The 22425-nt window shown below is 45.1% G+C and overlaps 1 protein-coding gene across 2 annotated transcripts in view; it reads right to left on the bottom strand.

Moving 5' to 3' along the window:
• The window catches only part of RGS22 (regulator of G protein signaling 22), a 742354-nt gene that overhangs the window by 394085 nt on the left and 325844 nt on the right, over positions 1–22425 (bottom strand). For both annotated transcript variants that reach the window (XM_069220550.1, XM_069220549.1), the window contains exons 13-14: positions 10040–10165; positions 5624–5725 (exon numbers count right to left, since the gene is read on the bottom strand). In XM_069220550.1, the coding sequence (XP_069076651.1) occupies positions 5624–5725; positions 10040–10165 (228 nt within the window). The remainder of the gene's footprint in view (positions 1–5623; positions 5726–10039; positions 10166–22425) is intronic.

Consider the following 22425-nt stretch of genomic DNA (forward strand, 5'->3'; position numbering starts at 1 on the left):
ATATGTCCATCTCCGCTACGGACATCAGCATGAGGCACCTATTCCAGGTGGGGGCTCGCGTCCCACATTTCGGAGCTAGCCTCTCACCGAACCACAAGCCGGATCCTGTTTTATAATCTGTACCCAAGATTGCAAGGTGTCTTCTTTGAATGTGATTAATGAGTTGTTGTTTATAATTGTTGTTAGTTGCATGTATTTATGGCTATTTCACAACCACTGTACACGTACTCACCAGATAGATAATGTCATGATCAGTATCATGTATTAGGCACCCACAAGTTATCTTCAGAGCAGTGATATTTACGGCAGTGGTGGGCATGGGAGATGTCATATTTTACTCTTTTAATAACATGCATATGACAGCAACTGCCTCCCATAGGTAAGACCATTACAATCATCGTCACCTCGAATGTTCAGGCATTAAAATCTCCAGTAAAAAGGAGGGCCTTGTTGCAGTGACTTAAAACCAAAGAGGTAGATATAGCACTCTTTCATGAGACTCATCTGCTCTGACAAGATATTTCTAGATTACACTCATACTGGTTTCCATGCTGGTTTCACTCGGTTCATAAAACAAAACCCAAAGGGCAATACTGCTCATAAGTAGCATTAGATTCCAAACATTCTGATACAGGGGGTTACTCATAGGAATCCATGGCACACTGGGCGACCTTAACTTGTCCATATATTCCTTATATAGACCGAATGAAGAGGGACCTGTTCTACACTGACTTGTTATTGAAAGTAGAACATTTAACGAAGGGTCATATAATTACTGAATGAGATTTTAATATTATCTTCCACCCTGAGATTGACAGAACCCCTGAGAAAGCCAAGTGCCCAAAAGCTCCCTCGTCACTGAACAACAGCCAAGCAGATTTGAAGGCATCTGATGGGACAACACCTAGGGGACAGAGATTGCACATTTTATTTGAATGTGCACAGGTACTACACCCACAACAACCAGTTCCTCACCTCCAGAGCCCTTCGACCCCAAATACTGGCAACGGATATAGACCCAAAGTTACTCTCTGACCACACCACAGTATGGTTTAGTTTAGACACTGTCGTGCTATGCTCCTCAACAGAGCAACACTGGCTACTTAATGAAGTGGTGCTGAGGCGCTCACTAGTGAAAGAAAGCATTAGAACATTTCTTTCAATAAAATGATAATTAGATGAAACAAACGTTGTGAAACAAACTTTGTGTGATATAGATTTACATCTGTAATCAGCTTAAAAAGCTGGGGAAGCAAAGGAAGGCAGAATTAAAGGAGGAATTGCATTGCTTAGAGGCCCAACACAAAGGAGATAATCCACTTGACACACCGAGCACTATGCAAAGCATGCAAAACATGCAATGAATTTGAGCACTTGCTGATGTGTGATGTAGCAGAAAGATTGCTGTACATAAAATAAACGTACTATGAAAAGGGCCACACGGTGTACAGACTGTTAGTCTACACGCTCAAGCAGCCACACATTAGGAATCACATTCACAAAAACCAGGATCCGCAAAGCAAACTACATGCAGATACAAAGAACACACTTGAAAGCTTCACTATCTACTAAAAGGCACTCTACAAGGGAGAATACCTACCACTAGATAAACAGGAGGCTTACCTCACACATTAGAATGTGAGGATTTTCTCCCCCTGGAGGAAGAAATAGCCACAGAGGAAGTTGGAGAAGCTACTTGTAACTTGCAAAGTCGCAGAGTGTCAGGCCTGGATGGATTATCAGCATTGTCTTTCAAAGCCTTTGCCATCCTTCTAGCAACACTGTTTTCAGCAGTGTAAAATTCTTAATGTGTCAAACTGTCATGGACACAATGCTGGAATCACAACTCACATTCTTGCTAAAACCCGACAAGAATCCTGCAGCATGTCCATCATAAATACCTACAGCACTCCTTAACCCAAACATAATCGTCACCCATCTTCACAAGGTGTGGGCGAAAGTAGTATCACTGCAACAAGCAGGTTTCATTAAAACTGTTAAACCAGAGATAATACTAGGTTTGCCCTCACAATAATGGAAGCTGCTGAAAAAGGCAAAAAACAATGGTTCTTCTTTCTCTTGATGTGAAGAAGACCTTCAATGAGGTTGATTGGCCTTATATCATTAAACTCCTAGACACAGAGACAACACCTTGCCCCCACAATGAAATGACCACTCCCTTTATTCCCTGGCTACACACTGGCCTTGTAACAACACCCTATATTTTAGATAACTATATTGAGCACATGCCAAATCACTCCTCTCAATTCTCATCCCGTACAGTCACTATAGGCTACACTTCACAAAGGGGTCCACCCCCGTTCCCCTCTCTATCTGGTGAGGCATGCCCACAACTTTCTGATGGCGGCATACATCATTCTAACACTGGCCTTAGCCCCCCAGCCTCATAGACACTCAAGACAAATATTGACAAGACCCGCCTTTGGCCTTCGCTCTGGGTCCACACCTCCCTCCCTTCAGGCTCTGGAATATTTTACTCCCTTACACTAGTTAATTTTATAAGATACTTGCTCCACACACATCAGCGATTCCACACAGTATTGCAGTTGTAGCCCTACTGTCTAATGACTACCACTACATCCTTGGATCCTTTGTCACAAAGACTGCCTCTTGTAACCCTCAAATACAACACTATTATTGCATTGTAAAATGCATGTACCTTTGAATGCTCAGATTGTAACTGTGCCCACAGAATCCAATACTTTATTATGCCAAAGATTATTATGTCAAAAAACCTCAATAAAAATAAGTTTAAAAAAAATAACTAAATTCCTAGACCAGATCCGATACACCCACAAGTGAAGCGCATGATACAAGCCAATTACCAAAAGGTAGAAACTAAAATAAAAGACAACAGTAAATACTCTCTCTGGGCATCTATTAAGATCTGTACCAGACAAGGATGTCCCCACATCTCGCTTATATTTTCCTTAACAATGGAATCCTTTATACAGAGAGGGTAGAATAACTAGGCCACCAAAGGGATCATGGTAGATACAGTGGAATTTAAATTAGCATTTTACATGGTTGAAGCCCTCTGCTATTTAACTGAGCCAAAGTTCTCTCTTCCCTCATTAAAGGAAGCCCTACACAGATGCCTCAGGATCAATTACACCAAAACATGCTGAATGGGAATAGTGGGTGATATAAGAAGACCCAAACAATCCTTGGTCATAGCTTCACATTCCCATAATAAACCCTAGACAATGACCTCTCGCTGAGGAAGGCTGAAGAACTCCTGGCTGGATCAGATGACCTTGCTGAAAATGAACTTCCTACCAAGTCTCTTACATTCCCTAAAGCGACCACACATCAAATTCAAAAATAGCTTTTACCCGTTGTATGGAAAGATAGAGGTCCTACAGTCACCAGGGTAACTTGCTATAAAAACACTAATGAAGGTGGCCTTGGCTTTCCCAGCATTAGATCCTATATTAAGACAGCACAGACCCACCCACCTCTATACTGCAATCATAATCCAGAAAATAAGGATTGGGACCAAGCGGAGCAACACTTCTCTAAAATTCTGATCCACATTATTGTTTGGCTCCCATAGAGAGTCCTGGCTGGAAAGGAACCAAAACGAAGTATAACCCTTGCATTATTAGACTAGGGCAGTAAATAACCTTTATGGCGAGCTTCCTTGACTCCCATAACTTACAATCCTGATTTTCCACCTGGCCTCACAGACCCACCGTTTGGGAGACAGAATTAGGGTTGCTCCCCTTGCCTAAGAAATCTCTATTTTGACACGTGGGTAAAGAGGACAACTTCCAACTCACAGAATTACTTCTTTGAGCGGGTTCATGCAAGGTAGCGGACAGGGAAAAAAGGGAGAAAACTCCAATTGAAAACATATTCCCAAAGTAGGATAAAAAAGAATAACATGGCTACAGCTGGCATTCACAAATGTAGTTCCCAGAACTCAGAACAGCTACGTATTGCAAAGGGAAGGGGATCTAGGACATTAGATCCCAGTAGACACCCGGAAACTAAATTGTAAGCAAGCAATGAAAACTGCTATCTGTGTCTCGGAAAAAGAAAACACATAAAGTACTCATCCAATGGTACCTTTCTCTCACACGCCTGCATACAATGTATACTTGCTGAAAAAACTGACTGAGACTAGAATGGTACCTTCTCTCAAATGTGATGGCCATGTAGATTCATCCAGGCATATTAGAAAGAAACCATCTTGCACATAAGGCGAACACTGGATATTTCGATCCCTTTGCACCTTTGAGTGGTATTTTTAGGTGATTGTTTTGAAAACAGTGCATACACATTACCCACTCCAAGAGACAGACCTATACACATTTACAATCGGCTGCACGTTTAGAATGAGCATAGGTTTATAAGAAATCCACCACTCTGCTGATGCATTTATGGTGGAGAATTGTATCGACTAAATGTAGTCTTGAAAGGCTAACAGGATCTGTACACAACAGATTGGACACATTTGAAACCACCGTCTGCCTTTCAAAACTTTCATAAATAGGGACAGATCAATGGAGGCCATCGCCATGCTGGCACATGACCTGATCCAGAGGGCAGGCCTCAAAAGGATGCTTTCTGAACCAGAAAGCTCTGCCGATAATGGCACCCCTTCTTGAATAAATTTGCCACTGATCTTGTATGCCCCAGTCATGTCACTGATTGATAACTGATGAATATAACATCTCCTGAAAGTCCACCATGAGGAATCTTTAGGGTAAATAATGTAACAGTGGTAAAAAATGTAAAATTTAAAATTAGAATAAAAAATTAAAATCACAATTGCCTCCTAAAGATGATCACACATACAGGAAAAACACAGTAAATGCAATGCTATAAATTAGGGTGCTGATTCGGGTAAGTATGACTTTGCTGCTAATTTGTGTTATTAAAAACACTGTTGTAACATAAGAAGTGTTGAGATAGTGCACTTGCAGTTAAGTGTTCTTGTATAAAATAGGAATATATTTTGTAATAGGGACAGTAAAAGATATTAGTCACAGAGAAGGAAAATGTTGTAAAATGCAATTGTGTACATTCCAATGCTAGAATTCACCAGACTATTACATCTTGCAGAAGGTACTGCAAAAACTAGTGCAGACACAATACTTGTCAATATGATGTGATATTGGACCGTTCCACACGTTTTGCATCTGGGACAGCAAATGCTGAAACAGGACATTTTACTGGACTTTCAGAATCACCTTCTTTTACCTTTTTCTGCAGGAAATATTGACTTTATTAATGCTGCATGCTCAAGCTTCGAAGACCCGGGAGGGCTGAGGTAGCATTGCATTAACTGAAGAAGAAGCTATAATATTTTGACTATTTAATTCCTTGGTACAAGGAAGTAAACTGCCATCCAAGGCCAAAAGCAGTGGGGGAGATGATACGATGAATGGAGAGATTATCCTGCTCCTGAATAAAGCTAACTGTGCAACAAAGATGTGCATGGGTGAACGAGCCACTGTTAATTATGTAAAGTGATGCCATGACAACTACACAGTTGATGTCTTTAGCTGCAATATGAGCTCTCTTTTGTCTATGGAGTGTTGGGTATGTTGAGCAATTTGAACAATGATGAATAAGCTCCTTATTTACAACTTACTTGGGCTTGCCGCGTAAGCTTGAAAGGCTGAAGAGTCTCCTTGTAGAACAGGTGGTGGTAGGCCTGGAGATCGAACCAAAAGTATGCACTGTTCTTCCATAGCTACAAGATGAAGTTAAATACCATCACTTTTATTGGAGTACCCACAAATGAAGACCACCATTGCATAAAATTGTAGAAAGCAAGGATGATAATGTGCCTGATAACATGTCAACTTAATCTAAAAATAATAAAATAATTAATCCACCATCTAAAATGCAATACTGGACATTTCAGGCGTAACTTGTTTGCCGTGCTGGACATTTTGGGCATATCTTGTTCGCTATTTGTTGAGACCAGTAGGGTTACAGCTACTGGTTATGAAAAAAGCTCTTTTGTCAGATGAGTTTGCTGTAACCAGCGACAGTGTTGATATTGTACACATTTTGGGCCGGATATACGTTTAACATTCGCAGACCAGAATTTGCACATTGACTAGTGTGTGAATGGGAATGCAAGCTTTGATGCAAACTATGTTCTAATGGGTCGCATTCGCCACGGGCTGAAAAACAACCTCCCTAATGAATACTATTTAGGCAGACCATGTTTACAGCCCCTTCTGACTGGCTGCAAATGCAGGGATGGAGACCGCAAGGGACAACAAAATGACGTTTATGACATGTGTATTTCCAAGTGACAAACATGTTTTTGAAGAAGATGTGTCCATTAAGAGGACTAGAGGTACTTAAAAAAAAAAAAGAAAGAAACATTCCCAATTTGGGAAGATCAATGAGTGGGCAGTAGTCCTAGGCAACTGCCTACTTACCCAAAGGTTGATATCCCAATACCCAAAGGGAAGACATTCCACTGGCACAGATATACCTTTGCAAATCAGACACCACCCCCTTTGACGGGTTGGTATCTGATTAACTGTTTGTAACTGCTTTAACCAACCACTGACACAATCTTCTCCTAATTGCGGATAGGAATGTAATGTCCCTTTCATGCTCCGTCCTATTTGTGAGAGGGTAGCAAAACTTTGTTTTATGAGAAGGAATGACGTTTCTGACTCATAAAGTGCTTTTGCAAACAATAACACAATTTTTAGCCATGCTTTATAGCAATAATGTTCAAAAAGAGTCATGACACAGCTACCGCATCATTTTGTAGGAGTACTGCAACACGGATGCACATGCCTACAAATGAGGCAAGCATTTTTTTCTGATCTGAGATGTAAAAAAAAAAGTTGGGAGAAATGTACTTTTTTGATGCTGCTCTAAAGTGCCTTTAAAAAAAAGAAAAGAAAAAGAAAACGAGCAAATGTGGAAGTGGGCTGGGGTGGGAAACGAGGCAACATGGAAGAAGAGAGGGCAGGGGAAAATGGTGCAGGTGAGTGGAGAGAAGGACAAAGCGAGAGACAACAATGGGAAGCATGCAGACACCAGATGGCTAGGGATTGGGAAGCACCTACAAAACAGAAAGCAAACAAGGAAGCTCATGGACAATGGAGGGAGGGAGGGGACTAGGAAGTACACGACAATAGACACTGGGTGGGGTAGGATGAGGAGACAAATGGACAATGGAGGGTGGGCTGGGATGGGGAAGCAAACAAACAAGGGAAGGGGTGGGAGAGCGAGAATGACAAAAGAAGGTGGGAAGTAGGTAGGTAACAAGAACGGCAACTGAGAGACGAAGGGCAATGGGACAAAAACACAGGCAAGACATAACACGAAGTACATGAGGGAGACAGCAGGAAACCTTATGCACTCTTGTAGGGTATGTAACCAAAAAGAATAAGGTAGTATTTGAAAAGGAAGCAGTAGAAAGTAATGGGTCCATGCTTCACGTGAGGGTCAAACACCAAAACAGGAAGGGGAGCCTACAACAGCTGACAAATGAAAAGCAAGCAAATGACAATGAAGCCAACCAACAGTAAGCAACAGGTGGACTCTAAGCCCAATGTTATGTTACAATATGTCTCACAACTGACAGCACATATGCATAAGTGAAACCTAGAAAGGTATTGTGCTGTCACGAACCCTGTGATTTTGTGAGGTGTGATTTTTGCAAATGCTGACATTTTTAAAGTTTCCTGTTTGGAAGTCCAATGCAACCGTGCATAGTTTTTTTTTTGCGCAGTGCAAGTTCATTTTAATTTTAGACTACCTAACATGGAAAACATAAGCAGAATTTTTGTCCGCAATTTACCTTTTGCAACACAAATTATTGCAGAAACACTTTATTCCCTCAGAACTGTTCCATTATGTTTATGTTTAGTTGGGGTGGGAAATTGAATTAAAACATTTATTTAAAAAACTGTAACAAAATGTAGAATTCTTAATCAAATGGGGGAAAGCATAGAACTTTGCAAGCTTGTGAAGCTGCAAGTGCAAATAACTTCATGAAGGTTTTAGTAACAAAAAAAAAAAAAACGAAATGCAGATATAGGCCCTCATTCTGACCTTGGCGGGCGGCGGAGGCCGCCCGCCAAAGTCCCGCCGTCAGATTACCGTTCCGCGGTCGAAAGACCGCGGCGGTAATTCTGACTTTCCCGCTGGGCTGGCGGGCGGTCGCCTTCAGACCGCCCGCCAGCCCAGCGGGAAAGAGGCTTCCACGATGAAGCCGGCTCGGAATCGAGCCGGCGGAGTGGAAGCTGTGCGACGGGTGCAGTTGCACCCGTCGCGTATTTCACTGTCTGCGCAGCAGACAGTGAAATACATGTAGGGGCCCTCTTACGGGGGCCCCTGCAATGCCCATGCCAGTGGCATGGGCACTGCAGGGGCCCCCAGGGGCCCCGCGACCCCCCCCTACCGCCATCCGGATCCCAGCGGTCGGACCGCCGGGATCTGGATGGCGGTAGGGGGGGTCGGAATCCCCGCGGCGGTGCAGCAAGCTGCGCCGCCGTGGAGGATTCAATGGGGCGGCGGTACACTGGCGGGAGCCCGCCAGTGGTGCCGGTCCGACCGCGGCTTTACCGCCGCGGTCGGAATCCCCATTGGAGCACCGCCGGCCTGTCGGCGGTGCTCCCGCGGTCCTCCGCCCTGGCGGTCTTTGACCGCCAGGGTCAGAATGAGGGCCATAGTTTTAGCCAGTCATGTAAGGAACTAACCCTATACCTAAAGTGTAACACAGTAAAGTATGTTCACAGTGCACCAAAGTTCAGAATACAGATCTGTGTTGCAAAACGTTCATTTAAGGAAAGATGTTTAAAGGATCAGCATGTTTAGCACAGCCTGCTTTGCATTCCAACCTGCTGTAGGTACATCACATAGCGATGTCCACACTGCTGGTCAGTTGTACTGAATTTCGATCACACATCCCTCCAAGAATTAATAGATTTTTTACTGACCTTATTACCAAAGTACAGTTAGGATGGACAATATCTGTGTTGTGGTTTTCATTCTATTAGTACTCATCACAAAGTGTCCAAACAATAGCCTCAAAGTTGGAAGACGATACGTGCAAACGAAAGATGACTTATTAACCTACCAACTTGATCTTAAAAGACAAGAATTAGTGAGGGAGGGGAAGGGCATCATGACCTACTGGAAGCTTCGCCTCGCGAGAGACATGACCTCTAGCACACTCGCGAAGTCAATAAATAGCATATCACCCTCTGCATCTCTATTGTGTAAATACATTACATATATGGTAATTAATCTGCACAAAATAGTTTAAATTATTTGATGCTATCAAAGTGTTAAAGAGTACGCCGACTGTGCTTTGAAATACAACTTACAGACTTCAGTCAGACTAAAGCAAAAAAGTCTGCCAAATCCCACACTAATTTATTGAGTTAACCTATAAACTGGGTTTCCAAACAACGTTTAGCTGGTTTAGCTTTCACATTTGTAGTAGTAGGTTTTACTGTTGCTTTTATGCTATGTATTTTTACGTTCAAAGGCAATTTGAGAAGATCTTCGTTTCATACCTACAGGCACTATAAAGACATTAGCACCAAGCAATGGAAAAGCCAGAAGATCTGGCTTTGGCAAGCAAGTACAATGTTTTTCACAAGAATCGGCCACGAAAATAAAAATACAACATGCTGCTTTCACAAGGTGGCCATGTACTTGCAATAATATATATATATATATATATATATATATATATATATATATATATATATTGCACATAATTGTAATAGAACAGGGAGCTTCCCAGCAAGAAAGTGGACTAGTATTGAAAACATTTTTAGTTTTAATCACGTAAAATATGATTTTTTCCGTAAACAGTACTATTGTCTATTGTCTTTCAATTACCACAATCACGGATGTATTTTTGTTTAGTGTTTTTTTTTATTTATTTTTTATTAAATGACTTCAACTTGAGCGAAGGCTGTCTCCGGGACCAATGTAAAGTCACTCAACGCTGGCTTATTCCCATAGCCCAAGCAAGAAGTATTACAAATACTACAAATGTTCTTTCTTACAATACCTCATTCCCAGACTTCTCGCAGAACTGTGTGAAGTAGAATCCTGCTCGACTGTCCAAGTGCAGGGCTTGCAGCATGTCCTCCAGTTGGAACCCCCCAGGAACAGCGTGCTCCATTGTACACCGGCACTACAACAAACAGTGAAACTACGTAAATCAATGCACTTATGGCAGCACACATATATCTGAGGTATATGCATTGTGAACACGTCTGCAGGTGGTCATCCACTCACACACTGGGCCATTCATGACCATCAGCCCATTTGCCAAGCTGAAAATCAGGCAATAATTACCAAATAGGCGTCAGAATGTCTGCTGGAGGCAGGTTTCAAAGAAAATGACTTTTGTTTTAATTTCTTCCTCTACGCACACATTCTAGCGGTGGTCTTTTTCACGATGAGCCCCCTCATAAAATAATTTGATCCGGCACCCAAAAGGCCACAATACTTTCTCAGATTTATTATGCCAACTGTCCAATATTGCGGAACTAGAGGTGATTTCCTCCATGAAATGTTGGTAAATGGGTAAAAAACTGTTATTCAGAGGATCTTTTAATTTTATTAGAATATATTGTAAGTGCAGCAGTAAAAAGCATCTAAAAAGGGCTCATGTATACTTGAGTATATGATGTCCAAGAAATTCTGACAAAAATATGTTCAATGTTACGTTATTTTCTAACATATGCATCTTTAATAATGCAATACTTTTCAGTTCCCCCTTCGAGAAGCACATTTTGCACGGTACATAGTCTAAACGCTGAGAGACACGCGGAGAAACTGAGGGAGAAAGTGATGAAGCAGAAAAAGAAAGACTAACAAACATTTATATATCATGCAACAAAATCATATAAGATAATGTGATTTTAGCAAAGAAAAATAATGTATGTAGAAAAATGTGCCCACGAAGTAGGTCGCCATTAGTATAAACAAGCTTAATTAATCATGAAAACTGACAAATGTACTAATATGTCATAATTGAAGCTATATTCTATGATTTGCTCATTAAAACTGTTATATGCTTAGCTTAAATTTAGCAGAGGCTTTGGCCTAGTTGCCTGGTCTCAATTTTAACTGCGTAGTTTTCACTTGTATTAACAAAGACGTGTTTTGAATCTTTAAAAGCTGTATTTTTCCAGTAGAATGACTAATACACTTATCTCAAAGTTGCGTGCTAGGCAACTTTCATCCCCTTTGAAGCTCAAGGTCAGTTTCTGCAGGTGCAGACAATGAAGACACTGATGCAGAATTAATTGGCCACTTTGTTGCTACTCATGTTCCAAAACTCCAAGGACACCTTATGCGTAGATGAGTATTAAGAGAAAAGACACTATTCATTGGTCAAAGAGAAATCACCCCATGGACCCTCCAATGGAAGAACCTGAAGAATTTGGAACTTTTCTTACTTAATCCCATCGGACGAAGAGAAGACAGCCATTTTCTTTGATGCCATTTTGAAGTCAGAGTTGAGAAGCCATTTTGATGACACTCTGATGCTTTTTCTCTGTCCCAAAGAGAGAGACTTTAAAGAATTCTCACCCTAGAGACTTTAACTTTACTTTGCCTTGCCCATACAATAACTTTTGCCCCCCATTTTCCTTGCTGCTGCAAGGAAAACTTGACCTAAACTTTGCCCTTTTGAAGCCTGCCCCATGCTGATCGAACCGGTACCTGAAGGACGAAGACTTACCTTGAATGCTGATTGTATTTGGTAATTATGAAAGGATAAATGTACTATTCATTGTGTTTTCCTTCTTAGGTACCAACTGCTTATTTTGACAGAGCCTAAGCTAGAAGTTTTCTAAATTTATGTTGATTAAATTCATTTTGCATGAAGCCCCACATGCCTATGCTAATTAGAAGTTAGTTGAGGTATTCATTTGATGCACCGTGCTGAATTAAAATCTTGTTATGCTGACCGATGTATGCAATTAGTCAATTTCAATAACTTTTATTAGTGATTTGCACAGCTATATCAGAGTGTATAATTATTCTAATTTTACGTAGGTTGCGTTTCTTCCGTCGCTATGGACAGCCAGTAATGTTCGTATATGTGTATCATTTGATTTTGAGACTTACTTACATTGTGCTAGCTTTGTTAATATAGGGAAATAAACTCATTAACTTTTAATAAACCGGTGTGGTTATTCATGACTGAAAGGTCATGGTGTGTCTAATTACTGATTTCTGTTTAACTAATTTGTTGATCGATTACTAATTGAGTATTGGTTATTGATTATAAATGAATATTTGTTTTTTTTTAAAATATTTATTTATTGTTTTATTCAATTAAATACAAACCAAAAAAAAAAAGAGGGAAAAACATACATTAGTGCAGCAGAACTCCAGACGAATGGATAAGTATATTAAAAGTCATTACACATCATTTGACTATCATGTTGTCTTATTCTCAGGTGTGCCTCTACCAGCATCTCTCGCCACCCGCCAGTAACCCGGGACCCGTTCCAGAAAAGGGAAGCATGATGAAAAGAGGGTCCACCATATCAGGAGAGATACAGCACTCCGTCGCACCATGCAAGGAGAACACCATAGCCACTCAATGGTATTAATCAGCCACCGCCATGTAGGGAGAACTGCAACCAGGTAACAATTGCGATAACCTCTAGTAATAGGCAGGCGGAGGGCACAACCACGTCACGCAGGACTATCACCCATCAAAATAACTCGCATGTTCCGGGGGGGGGAGAGGCAGAATCGCTTAGTGGGGGGACATCAATCACACAACACTCATAGTCTGCATAGCCAAGTATTCTTCTAGAGGGCTCCAAATATCTTTGGGACGTGATCTCTCTGGCACGAGTTCACAGAATACTAACAGTTGGTCATGGCAGAAAGCCGCATCTCGTAACCAGTCCGATCTACGCGGTGCTCTCCCCCTACCCCAGCACATCGCTACTCTCCTCTTGACCAGAAGCATAAGCAGCCCCACTAAACGTCTATGCGGGCTCTGCATTTCGTCCATATATCCCAGCAGCGCTACCTTAGGGGAGAGGGGTATCTCTTCTCTTATCATATCAGCAATCGCTCGTCGCACCTCCTCCCAGTACTTATATACTTCCTCGCACTCCCATGCCAGGTGGAAAAAGCCTGCATCCGGGGCACTGCAGCGGACGCAGCGGGATCTGCCACCAATCCCATGGAGTGTAACTTCCTGGGTGTGTAATATATTCGGTGTAGAAACTTGAAGTGCAGCAAGCGCAGTCTATAGTTCGGGGACAATGTTCTCATATGAGCACAGCAGCTGCGCCACATCCCATCCGGGATAGGCTCCCCCAAGTCTCTCTCCCATGCAGCCCGGGCGGGCATCACCAAGCCGCCACTTTGCTCCTGCGCAGCATTATACAGCTTGGTTATTAGCTTGGAGGGGGATTTCGCACTGCAAAGTGCCTCCAAGGCCCGGAACTCGGGGGGAGCGGCCGGCCCTGCGAAGAACCGATCCCGCAGCAAGGAGCGAACGCGGAGTGCATAAAAGCGCCACAACGGGGAATCGTCACAGTTCAAGAGTGCGTCAGGGACACCCAACAGCCGGCCATCCACTACCCAGTCTCCCAGCGTCTGTAAATCAGCATCTCGCAGAAACCCGCGCACACCTCCATCACAGAACATCTGGCCGTCAGCCACCGCCATAACAGGTAGTGATGACGCAAAAGGAGCCAGCACCCCAGCCCGCCGCATCAACGTCTTCCATGCTCCCGCAGTGCAGGAGGCCGTGTCTATGCCTCTGGGGCGGGGAAGAGCCCGCCCCCCAAGCAAACACACCAAGCCGTCAGGCCAGACAGAGTCACTCTCCGGTGCAAGATGTGGCATATATCGGAGCGGGTTTAGCCAGAAGTACGCAAAATGTGCTTGGGCACTGTGGTAATATAACTCTAGGTCTGGAGCTGCCAGTCCGCCGCGATCGAACGGCAGCGTCAGTTTTTCCCACGCAATACGGGGCTGTCGTCCCGCCCAGGTCAGCCGCACAAGCGCAGATCTCAGGCGCCGAAAATAAGCTTTAGTGAGTGGCAGGGGAAGATTTATGAATAAATACAGAAATTTAGGAAGTACCACCATCTTAGTGATGGCGATGCGGCCGGTCAGCGAAAGAGGAAGGGCCATCCAGGTCTCCACCTTGCCCTCCAGCCATGTCATCGCTGTTTCATAGTTAGCAAGTCGGAGCGTCTCCACGTCGCAGTGTAGGTGTATACCCAAGTAGCGCACTGGCCCGTCCGCCCAGAACAGAGGGTATCGCAAGTCAAATCTCCTCACCCCGGGGGTTAGTGGCAGAATCATTGATTTCGACCAGTTAATGGTGACCCCAGAGAAGTTCCCAAAGCGAACAATTTCATCTAGTAAGATATCCAGATTTTGCCTGGGATTGCGCACATATAGCGCTATATCATCCGCATATAAGGATATCAGGACAGGGCGTTGCCGGAACTGTAGGCCACTATTGCTATATCTCTGACGCAGTCCCGCCGCTAGTGGCTCCATAGCAGCCGCAAAAAGAAGCGGAGACAGCGGGCAGCCCTGTCGCGTACCCCGTGAGACCAGGAATGGGGCTGATATACCCCCATTAAGACGAAGCCTGGCAGTAGGCAGAGTATACAGCAGCCTGATCCAATTTACAAATCGCACGCTAAGGCCCACTCGGTTCAGAAGTGCAAACATATATTCCCAGGCCAGAGAATCAAAGGCCTTAGCCGCATCGAGAAACACAGTGGCCACGTCGTCGTCTGTCTCTAGTGATCCCAGCACTGCAAAGAAGGTGCGTAGGTTGTGGCTCGTGGATCTCCCGGGAACAAAGCCCGATTGATCTGGGAGCACCATTCTAGAAAGTAGTGGCTGTAGTCGAGTCGCTATCATTTTTGCAAGAATTTTATTGTCTATGTTTATCATGGAGAGAGGACGGTACGAATCACAACGCGTCGGGTCTTTACCAGGCTTCAGGATGGTTATTATTAAGGCCTCCCGGAGGGAGGTCGGGAGGGAGCCCACCGCTAGGGACTCTTCATACACCTCCAGCAGATAGGGAGCTAGGATGTCCCCGAATTCCTTATAAAAGGCAGGGGTCAAACCATCAGTGCCAGGAGACTTATCCCCGGGTAAGCTTTGGACCGCCGCCATCACCTCCTCTACCGTGAACGGCACATCTAGATACATCCTGTGTGCCTCTTCAAACCACACTAACGCAATGCTCTCAAAATACTCCTTCATATCTGCCTCCCTGAGTCCCTCCGGAGGTGCATATAGCTGTGAGTAAAACTTGGTGAATTCCTGCAACACGCCTCCAGTACCAGTCACCCTGACACCCTCAGTGTCTAATACTTCAGTGACATAATTGCTGGCCCAGGGGCTGCGCAGCAACCCAGCGAGTGTCCTCCCAGCCCTCTCCCCCTCTCCATATCTACGAGCCCGCAAATGTCTCCCGAGGAAGCAGACCTCTCTAAGAGAGGCCTCCTCATACAGTGACACCTCTCGTCTAATTTCCGCAAGTACCTCGTTTGACCATGTGGCCTCAAGTCTCCGCTCCAGGACCTCAAGCCTCCTTTCAATATCAGCCATCTCTCGTCTTAATGCCTTCACTATCCCATGCTGTTTTGCTAGGCACTCCCCGCGGATCACCACTTTAAATGCTTCCCATACCGTGCCCGGGGAGTCCACCGACCCTCGGTTCTCCTCAAAAAATAGCCAAGTGGCCTCTCGTATCTCCACTCGGAAGGTGTCATCCCGGAGGGCACCACTGGGCAACCGCCACATTACCATTGGATTTAACTCACTAGGCAACGCCAGATCTAATAGTACCGGTGAGTGGTCTGACAGCGTGCGAGGGAGATGATTAATTGCTCTAGTCCAGGCCTCTACATCTTTAGTGCCCAACCATCGGTCAATGCGGGACCAACTGCTATGAAAGTGATTCAGACAAGTGCCTTCCCGCACACCCGCGTGTCTCTGCCTCCATATATCTACCAGTGCGCCACTATCCATTACTGCTGTCAGAGCCCTTGCTGCAGAAACGTGTTGCATCCTGGCCACACTCTCACGGTCCAGCCAAGCATCCAGCACAACATTAAAATCGCCGCCCCAAATCACAGCCCCGGCTCCCAGCGACTCTGCCTGGCGCCATACCTCCAGAAAGAATTCCGAGTCATCCAAATTTGGCCCATACACTGCCACTAGCCGGCAAGCCCTGTCCAGCAGCATTCCGCTCAGCATTACATATCTTCCGTTGGGGTCGATAATGATCTCTCGCGTGCGCCACTGCAGCCCCTTACGAATAATGATTGCAACCCCCCGGGCATAGCTAAAGTATGCCGAGTGATGAGACTCACCAACCCAGCCAGCCCTCAGTCTGCTGACCGACGACGCCATCAGATGCGTTTCCTGAAGCATACAAATGTCAATGCCATGTCGTTTAACATAAGCCATCACCAGCCGGATTTTTCGGTTGTCATTAAGTCCCCGCACATTCCATGTCAAGCATCTCACTGTAGTAGAAGCATCATCCCCCATCCAGACCCCCAGCCACGCAGCCCAGCATATGAACACAGCCCTCCACCTGCCAGAAACCAAACATAAAAAGAACCAAAAACGTTTCCCAGTTTGCCCTCACCTCCCCCCTCCCACCCAGGCCCCCCAATCGGACCCTAGTAGTATCCCGCCCAACCATACCTAGAGCCCAAACTAAGGGTATGTAACATGAAAGAACCGGACTCATCCGTGGGGGCATAGGCCCGCCGATCAGCTCTCCACCGTAAAAAGGGTATGGGAGAGAGGGGGCACGGACAACCCACAACTATATAACAGGGGCAGATCGTGTAGCGGACCCATATTTCTCCACAGCTCTAGTGGCAGCGAGGTCACAGGTCTAAAACTTAATCATTGTCGCTAAGTGAGGCGTTTTCTGGGTTCACCCCACCCGCAGCCCCCGCCCCCCGCTGTTTAGGCAATCTTTTAACAAACTTATTCGCCTGCTTTGTATCCGTGAAGTATAGCACTTTGCCCTCATGTCTCACTCTCAATTTAGCCGGATATAACAGAGCAAATCCTATTCCAGCCTGACTGAGCATGCGCTTGATCGGCAGAAAAGCCAGTCTCTGTGCCTGTACTCCTGGGGTGTAATCAGGGAAAAAGTTAATTTCGGAGTTCTTAAATGTTAGGGGGCTTTTCTCCCTAGCCAGCCGGAGCACGGTATCTCGGTCCCTGTAATTTAATAGCCGTGCAATAATTGGGCGCGGAGGAGTGCCCGGCGGAGGCCGAGGGCCCAAGGATCGGTGTGCCCTCTCAATCACCAGCAGCCGAGATAACTCTCCAGGAAACAGCTCTTGTAGCATGTTCTCGACAAAGTCTTTCATGCGACTCATATCTGTTGTCTCCGGCAGCCCCACGATACGGATATTGTTGCGTCGGGACCGAGCTTCCAGGTCCTCATTCTTGTTTCGTATCACCTCCAGAAGGCGTTCCATCTGCGCTATCTGTTCTCTATCGCCACTGCGAGCGTCCTCTATATCAGATGTGCGAGTCTCTAGAGTTTCAAATCTAGCATCATGGTCGTCCACTCGGGCTCTAATGCGGTCAAGCTGCTCCGTTACATGATCCAGCTTGGCGTCTATTCCGGCCAAACTGGTCTTGAGTTCCATGAACATGGCTTTCACGGACATCTCGGGAGATCCCTCCTCAGTGTCTGCATCTCCGAGCCGGGGCTCGGAGGTGGCGCCCCGTTTTTCTCCTCCGGAGAAGGAGAGTTTAGCCTGTAGCTTATCTGCCTTGCCCATCTTGCAGTATTACCATATGGTGCGACTGGAGTAGTCCGAATGCACTCGCTCAGGACAATGAGTCTCCAACGCCGGAAGAAACAACTCATCGACTGTCTCACTCACTCCACTAAGCTGTCAGGTGGCCCCCGGTACGCCCATCAGCCTCCGCTTCTCTCATAGCCCTACATCTCCATGCGTGGGCCCAGATTGGCTGCACCAGTTTCAGGGGGAACGACTCAGCCCAGGAGGGTGGGGGGAGGAGGGGGCCAACCAGCCACCAAGCTGCTAGTCCGGGGCATTCAGGCCTCCCGAGTCCATAGGGTACCGGGGTCAAAGAGCCGTACGAGCCAGGGCCCCAGACCCCCGCCCCACCCCCAGTCCGCCCCCTACCTGGCTCACGCTCCCAGTTCTGTGCCGGATTCCATGTGTGATCCGCAGGACGTCTGGGAAAATTTATACAGGCAGCCGAGGGCAGTGTCCAAGTTCACCAAGCAGGTTCCCAAGCAGGCCCAGATTCAGGCACGCTCCTTATTCAGTCCTGGTGCACTCCGCCAGCGCTCGGTATGCGCCGTCTTCCAGCTGGGCCCCGCGCCCCTCCGCCATGTTTCCGGAATCCGGGGGCCCCCGAGGGAGACCCCCTCCAATGGGCGGGAGCGGCCCGCGAGGTCCGAGGCAGGCCGCAACACGCCCCCAGAGCCAATCGCCGGAGTAATAAAGAGGAGGGGGGGGGGGGGCGGGGGAGCCGCGGCCCGAATCGACCGCCGGTCAGGCTTCCACCGAGTCCTCTGCTCCCCTGTCCCCGCGCCTCTCAATCAGGGGAAGCGGTCGCCGCCCTCGCTCACCCCGCGCACACCTCAGGAGCCAGCGCGCGCGGAGAGCAGCCGGCGCTAGGCCTCTCGACGCTCCCCCGCCTCCCGGACCCGGGCAGCAGTCAGACCCGGCCCAAACATCGCCAGCCTGCCTCCCGGGGGGAAGCGCCAGGAGTCCGCTCCATTTCCGCCCCGATTAGGATGGATTTAAGCGGATAAAGTGCCCGGCCCCGGCAGAGCCTCACAGGGTGACGGCCATCTTGCCCGGTGGCCAAGCCACGCCCCCGATAATAAATGAATATTGATCACTGATTTGAGGGATCCGACGATTTCTCTGGATGAGGAGAACTCAACCCGGTCAAAAGGTTCACCGACCTCCGGCGTGTCCAAGTATAAGTAATTTACAAGGACTGGACGCGCTATCAGTAGATGGTAGCAGAGGATGGTTTGGCCCTTTGGGACCCCATCCGAACAATAGACGGATCCAAGTTAGAATTTTCTTTAATAAAACAAGTTGGAGAGATGATGATGCCCTAAATCCCCAATGGCTTTCCTGTAATCTCGGAGCTTGTGGAGGTGTGAGAATGTTTTCGGCGTTTCTAGTGACAGTATGAGTGAAGTTAGGGTTTTGCGCTTGCATAGCTTATGCCGCAGATGAATTGTGAAGTTTGTGAGGATTTTTAGGGGGTTACGAACCCCAATTAAAATTTTTAGAGGAGTGGTACTCCAAAGTGTGAAAGGAGGGAAGTCGTTGAACTTCATATGTGTGTAGCGCTTTGTGCAGGAAAAATTGTCCACGTGGTTGTTGATGTTGAAACGGGCCCTGTGAGGTCAAGAGACTCCGGAGTATGTTGAAAAGTGTATGAGACACTTGATTGATATTGTAATTTGTTCGGTTTAATAGGTTGATCGGGCGTGGTCAACGAGTCAGTACGAATATTGAGGAATAAAAGAACATTTTCGACTTTGAGATTTGACGAATTCTAAGGTGCACTAGAATAGTTCATTTATCAGTTGAGAGTAAAGTTTGCAGGTCAAATTTTGCTTGCGAAAGTGAGAAACCGAGAAAGATGGAATAACTGCCGAGGCTAGCGAAAAATCCCTAAGGTTTCTGAAGCGATTGTATTACCTTTCCTGTAGTAAACCGACAGATTTGTTTTCTTCTTTTTGATTAGTGCTCGCGATATATTGCAGAAATTAGTTTTGAGAGAAGCTGAATGAAGAAGGACAATCCGCAAGACTCTGTCAGCCGCAGTGTGTGAGTGTGACGTTACTGGAGCCGCACTGGGATAGGCTGGTTGGTTGGTGAGAAGCGTCGCGCACAGATTGGACGCAGTCCATAAAGCGCAATTGGTGGGGAAAGGCAAGCGAAGAGTATTCTGGGAATTAAAGTCACTTATTGATTACATTTTGAGAAAATAAAAGACGGAAAGATGACATTTTTCAAAGCATTTAAGAGTGCCTTGGGGGGAGATGTATATATTAAAGCAAATGTAGGAGAAGAAACACCGCCTGAGGGTACACCAGCTTACATCGTAATTGAAGAAAAGGGTGTTGCACCATGTCTTTGGTTAAAACAATGGTGTAAATTAACAGAAAAGCATGGAAGTGTAGTGTTTCCTATCAATGGGATGTTTAATCTAAGAGTTTTGGAGAATTTAAGATTCGCGCTATATGACATGAAAATACCTCCAAGACCAGCACAGTTTGAAGCATTAGCAATTTGGGAACAAATAGCTAGAAGGCAACTACAAAAGAAATTTGAGACAAGAGTGAGAATGTAGAACAGACACTAGCGGATGCTAGATGGGATAGTGCTCAAAAGGTTTGGAGATCAGATATATTGCAGGGAATTAAATTGTTTCCAGCAATTACTGACGAAGTAGAGATGGAAGGAAAGAAAGCTACCCATAAAACAAACAGGAGTCAGTCCAAAGATAGAGAAAACAAGAGAACCTCGAAAAGGTCAGACGAATCAGACGATGAGGAATTCATTCTGCAATTGTTAAATGACCGTCCACCACCATATGTGGAAAACAAAAATGGCCCAAGCACTAGTACTGCCCCTCCAGAACCAATACAGGGTACTGTAACACCGAATTTGAGAAAATTGCAGATGCAAAGTAGTCCTAATATGCCTTTTACACAGGAAATACCACAATTTCAGAGAATATATCCTGACATGACTAAACTGGAACCTGTTAATGATTATCAGCCACAGGTCCAAAGACGCTATTATGATGAGCATAATTTGGAAATAACTTCTAATTTAATGGTGCAGAGAGGATAGAATTACCAAAGACCGACATTGATTCAAACCGAACCAACACAAATTTTGATGCCTCAAAAGCAGATGCAAGAAATGCCAAAGTACATTCAAACAGCAGAAACACAGTTAGACATGTCAGCAATGATGAACCATAATGTGGGAATTAACATGCCACAGAATTTGGGTAACAGACCGAATCCGGATGCAATATCTTTGCCTATCACTGTAGGTCCGCCAGTACCGTTATATATACAAGCAAAACCAAGTGTATGCGATCAAGGTGTAATGACACAAAATGAGACAGGAAGAAGATATATAGAAAATATCCAAGAAGTGACTTCCGTAGGAACACTCTCAAGCAGATCTGGGTCTTTGTTGGAATTTAGTCCAATTCCAATTTGTGTTCCGTCAACTGTGGTAAGGTCAAATCCACCACTAATAATACCGCAAACTTCAAAAACAGAAATATTACAGAAACCATCAGTAGCAGTAGACGTAGATGCTACATTAATGGGACTAAACGCATAACAGTTAACACAATGGTCGAACAGTCTGAATACCACACAGAGTACACCCAAGGGGAAAGGAGAAGAATATTTGAATCAAATAAGATTGGGCATGGAAGCAGGTGAACTCGTAGATGGAACGATGGGTATGAACAGGTTAGAATCATACACAGAAGAAGAGCTGAGATACATTTGCCCTAGAATTACAAGAGAAGTAAGCAGCATACATAAGAGGTTACAAGAAATTGCAGACAGACACAAAATAGACAGAAATAAAACCAAGCACTTGAGCAGAAGTTACAGGTTAGACTTTGAGGCAAAAGATTTTGAACACATGAGGTCTGCAGGAATGAAAACACACCTTAAAGAAATATTGCAAAGCGCGCAGGTTTGGAGATGTTTAGACAAGTGGGAAAGTAGGTGGGTTAAGAAAAAGGATAAGAAGAAAGAAAGTACCCCAGATCAAAATGTTAAAATACAACAGAATGATGATCTTACAACCATGTTACCAATGAGAGAAACAGCAGGAGGAAAACTTATCCATGTACCGTGGCACAGGTGTGACATTCAATCTTTTACGGATGATTACCCTAAGTTAAGAGAGAAACCGATCGAATGGTATCTACAAACAGATAGATTTGTGAAACTCGCAAAATGTCTTTGGGAAGACCTGAATACTTTATTCGAAATTGTAGTTCCAGCAGATTTGTGGGAAGATTGTAAAAGGGCTATAGATTGGCCAACAAGTGAACCGGAAAGAGATAAGGACACAGGTGCACCATCGCCTAGGGTAATGAGCATATAACATAAAGTGATTGAGTATCTGAAAACAAAAGTTGCGTCGAAAAATGTAGATTGGCAGAAAATTGACAGAACTGCACAGGAAGTTAAAGAGTCGATACATGCATACTACGAGATATTGTTGAAAGCATTTAAACATTATAGTGGCACGGAAACAATTGAGGCAAAGGACATGTTCCATTTTGTATTCAGATTTGTGGAATGATTGAGACCCGAAATTAGCCAGATGATTAAAATGCTTTTGATTTGTT

Source organism: Pleurodeles waltl, chromosome 2_2 (assembly GCF_031143425.1).
Source record: "Pleurodeles waltl isolate 20211129_DDA chromosome 2_2, aPleWal1.hap1.20221129, whole genome shotgun sequence".
In the NCBI taxonomy this organism is placed as follows: Eukaryota; Metazoa; Chordata; class Amphibia; order Caudata; family Salamandridae; genus Pleurodeles; species Pleurodeles waltl.